Source organism: Phocoena phocoena, chromosome 19 (assembly GCF_963924675.1).
Source record: "Phocoena phocoena chromosome 19, mPhoPho1.1, whole genome shotgun sequence".
In the NCBI taxonomy this organism is placed as follows: Eukaryota; Metazoa; Chordata; class Mammalia; order Artiodactyla; family Phocoenidae; genus Phocoena; species Phocoena phocoena.
In genome coordinates this window covers 45,255,092-45,264,619 of record NC_089237.1, presented here as the reverse complement: position 1 = coordinate 45,264,619, position 9,528 = coordinate 45,255,092, and the positions used below count along the sequence as shown (strand labels likewise).

Here is a 9,528-nt window from a genome sequence, read left to right as displayed (position 1 = left end):
AAATGTTGCTGCAAATGCCCTGAAAAGACCACTTCCAAATATGAAACAGGCTTATAGGTTAAAACTGGGCATGCGATCATCCAAGAGATGAGGCCTGGTAATAACACTGCCATCTTATCAGAAAAGGTTAAAAAGGGACCTCCAATCTCAAAATATAAGATGTTTGGAACACATCACATTTTGTCAACCAAATAAAGAAAATGAAGTTTAATTTCCCAAAATTTTATTAAAAATGGACTCTGTCATCAGATATCTTATTGCAAAGATGAAATCTCACAACAGAGCAGTAAAGTTTGCTGTAGTAAGAAGCTTTAAATAAACATAAATTCTTTTTGCAGTTCTTGAACTTGAGAGGATTTTGTTATTTAAAAAAAGTGTTTTCTTTTTTCCGTGAGTCATGGACAAACATTTCCCCAGAATTTCTATTCATTGAAATAACTTTTAAGTTGTTAAGGTAAGTAGGGGTGGGGGGTGGAGATGGGGATGGGGAGGAAGTGGTGCTCATATAAGTCTTTGAAAATTTAGAAAAACAATTCCCAGTCCATTTCTTAAAATCTTTATTACTTGGTGCTCTTTTGATGTAAAAACTGCCATTTTTTCTAAATCCTCAGTCTTTCTTCGCTTGTACTTTAAAAAAAATTAAAATAACTCTGCCCAACGAACCGTAATAGTCCCATGCCAGATACAATGCTAAAATTAAAAGGAAACTTTAAAATATATTCTATAACATACATTTGGTTATGGCTACCTTAACTGGGTATTTTTTAGATCAAATTTCTCCTTAGGTAGCACTTTTGCTTTTATAAAGCGCTGAGATAAATGTCTAGGAGAATATGTTTATGTGGTACTCCTTTCCAAATGAAAATATTTTATTTTATAGTTAACAAACAAAACTGAACATGACAAAAATACCCTAAATACAGTAGCAATTCCATTAGCATTTCCCTAGCAAGCTTCCCCCTGGCATTTTGCATACGCATAGGAGTCAGTCTCGGATGGCAATGGGGGTGAAATGGCACTATTTATTTTTTTCTTCAGCTTCATAAGAGCCAAACAGATGTGTGCCCAGTGGTATAAGTATTCGATAGCAGTATTACCAAATGTCCATACTTCAATTCTAGAATGATCTGCACCAAGAAAAAAAAAGTTAGTGTGAATAGTTTTGTACTTTTATTACTAAAATATATTTTAATACTAAAATATAAAATATAAATTATGACAAAAGTTCATTCGATATATTTTGAGTCAAAACCATAGCAGAATCCTGTTTAAATATGTAATTACAGGAAAATGGGTAAATAAATTTCCTTATATTCATATAATGGAATACTACACAGCATTTAACAAAGAACTAGAGCTACATATATCATTGTGGATAAATCTCAAAAACATACTGTTGAGAACAGTAAGTTGTAGAATAGTATGTTCTTTTGGATATAGTTAAAAACAATTTTAAAACCTGAAAATATTATATTGTTTATGGATTCATAGGCATGTAGTAAAAGTAAGAAATGATGAAACTGATAAACACCAAATTCATAACAATATTAGCTCTAGGGAGGAAGAGAAGAGAATGGGATCAGGGAGGGGTATAGAAAGTCTCAACTGTTCCTATAATGTTTTCTTTCTTTAAGAAAGTCTGACTCAACCATGCATAATGTTAAGCTTGGATATAGAAAATGGCTCCATAATGACTACACAGGTGTTAGTCTCTAACGTCTGTGTTTGAAATATTTCCTAATTAAAAATTATTTTTAAACATATAATCACTGTACACCAAAACATTTCATTTGTTAGACTGCTAACTATTAAGCTGCCATTCGTAAGTTACTTTTTCCCAGGAGTCAGTCAGTGACTAATATTCAGATAGAATGGTCCAATGGAAAGAGAATATACTTTAAAGTTGAAAGGATCTGAGTTCTAATCTTGGCTGTACCCCAACTAGTTTTGTGACCTTGAAAAAAGTCACTTAATTGCTCTGAGCCTGTTTCTTCTTCCAAAAAACAGGGATAACTCAGAATTGCTATGAGGATTAATGAGAAAAGATATGCAAAAATCTGTCACAGAATAGTTGCTCAAAAAAATGTTAATTACCTTCCTTCTTTCAGGTGCCTTCTACCCTCAGGTCTATGTTTTACTCATTTTTGTTACTTCTAGTGCCTAATACAGTTCCTAACCCAATAAATGTTTGCTGATTTGAGTTGAATCAAACTATTAAGTGATACTTATAATTGAATAAGAGGTTTTAAATGTTTTCTATACAGTAGCTCATTAACAACACTGACGATTATGTCACTTATGGATATCTATTAGGATGACAAAACAGAACATATATTATTTCCCTATCTTCTATCAACATGAAGGAACAAATTTCCCTGAATTAGGCTTAGACTTTCTATGGTTTTGAAGGCATCACTACCACAAAAGGTACAATGTGGGACAGGAAAGGCACATAAAATATGGAAAACATACTCAAGTCTCATTTTTATTTGAAGCTCACTTTAAAACACGTGGGTACAAGTTTCTAAAATTCTGTTTTAACACACGCACGCACACACACAGAGGTACTGTCTTCTCTCAGTTGTAGGTGTTTAATAAATGTTGATTGAAACAACATTAAATTGTGGAATAATTAAGTTAGGCTTTTAAAATACTGTCTTTTCAGTAACATTAGTGACAATTATGAATAAAAATTAAAACAGATGCTGGTCATGAGAGCACATTAAAAATACTTGATTCAGGGCTTCCCTGGTGGCGCAGTGGTTGAGAGTTCGCCTGGGAATGCAGGGCACACGGGTTCGTGCCCCGGTCTGGGAAGATCCCACGTGCCGCGGAGCGGCTGGGCCCATGAGCCATGGCCGCTGAGCCTGCGTGTCCGGAGCCTGTGCTCCGCAACGGGAGAGGCCACAACAGTGAAAGGCCCACATACCGCAAAAAAAAAAGAAAAAAAAAACAAACCCTGATTCATATCATATTATGGGTAATACTAGACCAATAACATACATACTTAAAATATTGAGATGTATTTGTTATAATTGATCGCTTTTTGTATTAATTAGCTTCCTGGAAGCTTTAAAAGTTAATGCTATAGGCTGCAAAGATTACTTTGATTATCATAATGTTCCAATGTTATGAATCTAAATTAAATAAAACTTCACTCTAGAACACTCCTAAAACCAGTCCTAACTAATTTTCTGAGATATAACAGCTCTGCTACTGCCCACAGCCTTTATTCTGCCTTTTCCAGATCCCCATTAAGAGCCCTGTTGCATTGACGCCTGCCAGTGTTCTTATCCGACATCCAAATGATCAGACCCCTATCTGCAGCCATTATTAAGCTAATCAGCCATCTCCACGGTGATTCAAGGATTTGAGAATGGGGAGCGACGTCGCTCCCTTTCACAAGCCCCTGTTGCTTATTTCCTGTCTTACTGTTACCGAGGACAGAAGCTCCGAACCTGTCTGGGTGGAGGTTCCTGTTTCCCTGCCCCGTTTCAATGAGAGATTGATGCCTTAACAACTGGCTCTAATGATTTCTCTAATGAAGCCTCCTTCGGTCGGCTGGGTTCCCAGTTACAACGGTTGAGTGTTACTGCCCTCTTGTGGTGGACAGACGCCAGATCTCTGCAGTTCAGCAGAACTCCAATGCGCATAGATTTAGTAATTCTTCCTTTGTAAAGGATATAGTAAATTATTTGAATATATCTGAGTTTAAAGACTTGCTGGGTCAAACTTTGAATCTCTGTTTATGAACCTATTAGTTCAGAAACACTTTATGGTATTTTTGTAGGGTCTAGCTTAATCAAACTTTTAATTACATAGGGAATTCATTCTGCTGAAAACATTGGGGTATTATAGGATATTTATAATTAAAATTCCATTTATGGATCTCAGCTTTAACACTGGATTAAGGAAAATCCTTTGGGAATTATAGACAATTAGAAAGATGTGCGAAGCAATAAAGAATGAAGTCCCTAAGCTTCAAGTCCAAAAGTTAAAGTGTAACTGCTCCTTTCAACTAAAAACTAACCCAAGATCAGCAAGCAGTGTATCTTTCAAAAAATTTTTTGGTTGCATTGGGTCTTTGTTGCTGCATGCGGGCTTTCCCTAGTTGCAGCGAGCGGGGGCTACTCTTTGTTGCGGTGCGCGGGTTTCTCACTGCAGTGGCTTCTCTTGTTGCAGAGCACGGGCTCTAGGCGCACGGGCTTCAGCAGTTGTGGCACGTGGGCTCAGCAGTTGTGGCACGTGGGCTCAGTAGTTGTGGCACGTGGGCTCAGTAGTTGTGGCTCGCGAGCTCTAGAGCACAGGCTCAGTCGTTGTGGCACACGGGCTTAGTTGCTCTGCAGCATGTGGGATCTTCCTGGAGCAGGGCTCAAACCCGTGTCCCCTGAATTGGCAGGTGGATTCTTAACCACTGCGCCACCAGGGAAGTCTCTTTACTGTTTATTTAAATTATTTTAAAACACTTTTAAGCAAAAAATAGAAACTCGCTATTGATGTGATAAAAGCATTACAAATAAAAGTTGAATGATATTTTTTCTTGTATTCCAATGGCACAGGTATCAGTTGTTTGCTCCTTTTTGTTTGGAGCTTCGTGTGGGAAGCCTACAGGGGTCTTTGCATTCAGTAAATACACTAATACTCTCCCTGTTTTCACTCTGGTACTCTCCCTCTCAGTTGTGTCTGACGTCCCCCAGTCCAGAGAAATTCTGTTACCCTCTCTGAGGAATAAATTTCTAAGGTTGGGGAGGGAAGGTTGCCCAGTGGTGTGATGTAGAGAAGATGAGATACAGAGACCAAAACACTAAAACAGAAAGATGAGAAACAACAGGGAGAAGAAAACTTCAAAAAATACTTACCATTAATACTCTCAGTGAGATAAGACATTGCATTCATGAAATATGAACAACATGTTGTAGAAAGCAAATATTTAGAGAACAAGAGCAACAAAAGCTCTCAAACATTAAAATGCACAGAAACAAAAATTCAATAGGATTAAAAGTTGAGAGAATGTCTCAGAAAGTGAAACAAAAAGACAAAAAGATGGAAAATAGGACAGAAAATACAGGGATTTTTGAGGCTGAATCTAGGAGATCCCATGTCTGAATAATAGGAGGAGTTCCAAAGAGGGAACACAGAAAAGGGAGGGTAGGGCCTCCACTAACCTCTAGGTCACTTTTGTGTAAATAAGAAAAAGACACCAACCATGGATGAATATACTCTATAAGCACACGGCTTGCTGAGCAGAAAAAGGTGTATGATCTACTGTATAGCACAGGGAACACCGCTCAATGTTACGTGGCAGCCTGGATGGGGGAGAGTCTGGGGGAGAATGGATACATGTATATGTATGGTTGAGTCGCCTTGCTGTGCACCTGAAACTATCACAACACTGTTAATTGGCTATACTCCAATATAAAATTAGAAGTTAAAAAAAAAAAGAGGGCTTCCCTGGTGGCGCAGTGGTTGAGAGTCCGCCTGCCGATGCAGGGGACATGGGTTCGTGCCCCGGTCCGGGAAGATCCCACATGCCGCGGAACAGCTGGGCCCGTGAGCCATGGCCGTTGAGCTTGCGCGTCCGGAGCCTGTGCTCTGCAATGGGAGAGGCCCCAACAGTGAGAGGCCCACCTTCCGCAAAAAAAAAAAAAAGAAAGAAAGAAAAAGGTGTGAGGAAACAGATACCCCTCCTCCAAGCAGATATAGCCTTAAGCTGAAGCACACAGTTTAGTGAATGGAATTCTGGTTAGATTTCAGCCCCCACCATCCTCAGCAGGGCACATCTGTGCAGTGCACAGACTGCACAGCCGTAAGTAGCAGCCTTGATGCCATGGAGGAAATCATCAGGACTTAAGGACCTGTGTTTCACAATTGAAAAGGCCCAGTGAGTGCTCAGATCAATGGATGAAAACAGACCCACATCAAGACATATCATTATGAAATTTCACAGTCTTGGAGATAAAGGAGTAATTCTATAGCTTCTGGAGAGAAACAAAACAAAACATGCACAGAATCTGAAAGTTACATGCACAGAATCAGAAAGGCTTCAGACTTCTTTTCAACAGCAAGCTTGGAAGTTTCCAAGTTTCTTCTAACAACGGAGCCATTTCCTCAAGAAGTTAACCATAGAGTTTCCATATGACCCAGCAATTCTACTCCTAGTTATGTATCAAGAGAACTGAAAACATATACTCACAAAAAAACTTGTAAACCAATATTCATAGCAGTATTATTTATAATAGCCAAAAAGTAGAAACAACTCACGTGTCCATCGACTGATAAATGGATAAATAAAATGTGGTATATCCTTATAATAGACTATTATTCAGCTATAAGAAAGTAATGAAGTACTGGTACATGCTTGGACATAGATGAACCTTGAAACATTATGCTAAGTGAAAGAAGCCACATACAAAAGCCACCTATTGTATGATTCCATTTATATGAAATGTCCAGAATAGGCAAATATATAGAGACTGAAAGTAGATTAGTGGTTGCCAAGGGCTGGGGTGGGGAGGGGCAAAGGAGAGTGACTGCTAATGGGTACCAGGTTTCTTTCTAAAGTGATGAAAATATTCTAAAATTAGATAGTGGTGATGATTGCACAACCTGGTGAACATACTAAAAACCACTAAATGGTATTCTTTAAAAGAGTGAAATCTGTGGTATGTGAATTATATCTCAATTTCTAAAAGAAGACAATGGGGGACTTCTCTGGTGGCACAGTGGTTAAGAATCCGCCGGCCAATGCAGGGGACATGGGTTCGAGCCCTGGTCCGGGAAGATGCCACATGCCTCGGAGCAACCAAACCTGTGCACCACAACTACTGAGCCCGCATGCCACAACTACTCAAGCCGGTGTGCCTAGAGCCCATGCTCCACAACAAGAGAAGCCACCACAGTGAGAAGCCCACACACTGCAATGAAGATTAGCCCCCGCTCACTGCAACTAGAGAAAGCCCGGGCGCAGCAACGAAGACCCAACGCAGGCAAAAAAAAAAGACAATGTCTTTAAAATTACACTTCCTAGCAAACTACAAATCAAATGTGACAGTTGAATAAAAACATCTTCAGACATGAAAAGTCTCAAAAAATTTACCATTCATGCACTAGTGCTCAGGAAACTACTAGAGATATGCTACCTCAAAACATGGGAGTAGATCGAGGAAGAATGAACCAAGAGAATGGCGAAGTAAATGCCTCTGACGGCAGCAAAATAAATTTCAGGAAGGCAGCTAAAGAGCAGATCTGGGGTGGGGGAAGGCTCCAGATTCAAAGAAAATTAAGATCTCTAGAAAGGATGGCTTCAAGAAAAAAAGAAATTGAAACCAACAAAAATTACCTGGTAAAACTGACCTTTTGGGAAATTAAAAATACGGAGAGACAAATAGAAGGGGTGAGAATAATTATGAAGTACAAAGAAAACTAAGCAATTAAAAAAATAAAAGGCAATTATTTACTTCAGGAAAAACAAAAATGAAAAAGGAATGATCAAAATATGCTACAATGCTCAGCTGTGGATATCTGAATAGGCAAAATCATGTAAACATTGCATTTGGATTTAACTCCAAATAGTAATACAATTTCATTGGGAGGGCAAGGTAAGAAAATTGTGGTATAACAGAACTAAACTTTCATCTATAAGAAGAAAATCATTTGACAAGGCTTAAGTTAATGACTCAAAAGATAGCAATAGTGCATAATATTAGAAATACAGAAAAATTGAAAACAACAGAAGAAACAGTCAAAAGAGTCAAAAAGAATTGCATGGTGAGAGGAACTGGGGAAAAGAGAGGAAAGGGATGGGCTAGTGACTTCTTTGTTAGAAGGCTTTTAGTTCTATTTGACCTTTTAAAGTACTTTAATAAAAAGTATGATATAGGGCTTCCCTGGTGGCACAGTGGTTGAGAGTCCGCCTGCTGATGCAGGGGACATGGGTTCATGCCCTGGTCCGGGAACATCCCACATGCCGCAGAATGGCTGGGCCCATGAACCATGGCCACTGAGCCTGCGCGTCCGGAGCCTGTGCTCCGCAACTGAAGAGGCCACAAGAGTGAGAGGCCCACATACCGCAAAAAAAAAAAAAAAAAAAAAAGTATGATATAATTTTTATAATCCTTTTGGGATAAAAGATTGTTTTAACATCCACTGAAATGAAAAAAATGAGTGACAAAGGAACTTGAAAAATATGTTTGCCTTAAATAGAAAAATGTTCTCATTAAACTGATTTTCAACAGCCTTTATCAGATATCAAAGCAATGGGATGTTACCTTGACAAAACCATTTTTCTCATAATTCAATAACTACTATTGGAAAACTTCAAAATTTAAAATCAGAAGGAGTGATAAGGAATGAAAGAAAATAGGTAATTTAAATTTTCTCTTTCTTTTCCCCCCAGATGACTTGAAACTGGAAGGGAAATGCATGGGAAATGGGCAAGCATCTAGGCCCCAGGTCTTTACCAAATTCCAAAATAGTTCCTGAACAGTGTGTGAGTACTTGTCTCATATCTTAACTAAAAGGGCCCTTTAAGCGGTTCTTTTCAGGACAAGGGAATCTATTCTAGAACGGAATGGATGTTTCTACCTCTAGAGCCTGAAATTTGTGAGCAACTCATAAATATCGCACTCTAGACTCCCTCTTAAACCCAGATCTAACTGTGACAGCAGCTCTTTTCCGACAAGTAGGAATAAGTCTTGGAAGAGACCACTATCTAAGAATACTAGATTTGAAAAGGTGGTAGGGAACTGTAACCAAATCCAAGCCAAATAGGACAAAACAATTTTCTTGGTTTCTTGTCCATTTCATTCTGACTCATTTAAAAGAACCCGGCACATCCTCACAGTTGCAGATTCAGTTCAGTGCTGTATTCATATTTGCTATTTCTGGATGGTTGGTAGAATCCTGTCTGATCTTTAGCTGTGCAGTGGGAGGTGAAGGAGAGAGTCTTGCCCCACTTCTGGAATGGAGAGGGATGGAGAACAGCATGAGGTAGAGCCACCACGGTGGTGGCAATAGCAATTAGGGAAAGATCTCCCGGGGAAAGGTGAATCTTGAGGACAGAAGTTGATCAGGGCTATGAGTCCAGCAGTCCTGCCCCCTGATGGTAGAGCATCTCCCTCCATTGTCATTCTTGGAGGATCATGGTGGTATTTTATGGAGGAAGCTGGTGAGTTTCTTTATAGATGATGATAGCACTGAGGCTGTGGCTGCTTTGGAAGAGGAGCCCTGGGTCTCTCGCAGGAAAAGTGGAGGGCCTGGGGAACTCCTGCTGAGACCAGTGTCTGTGCACCTATAGACACTTGGATTTAGGTGTGGGGAGGAAGTATGGCTACTTGCAGAAACACAGTTTCTAGACAGCAAAGTGATTCTGGTCACACTTGGAATGGGAGACAGCTCTTCTTACCTCTAGGTCTGAGAACATTTCCTGGTAGAAAACATCTGCCCAAATCCACTGGGAAGGGGACATGGGACAGAAAAACCAGGCGAGGCTGGCATCAGAGGTCCAAAATGGAGTGAGGAGAACAGATC

At 39.4% G+C, this 9,528-nt stretch overlaps 1 protein-coding gene across 1 annotated transcript in view; it reads right to left on the bottom strand.

Moving 5' to 3' along the window:
• Positions 1–945: 945 nt before the first annotated feature.
• Positions 946–9,528, bottom strand: part of EFCAB5 (EF-hand calcium binding domain 5) — a 78,648-nt gene continuing 70,065 nt past the window's right edge. Inside the window, exon 22 of the mRNA XM_065898035.1 lies at positions 946–1,127. Within this exon, the coding sequence (XP_065754107.1) occupies positions 946–1,127 (182 nt within the window). The remainder of the gene's footprint in view (positions 1,128–9,528) is intronic.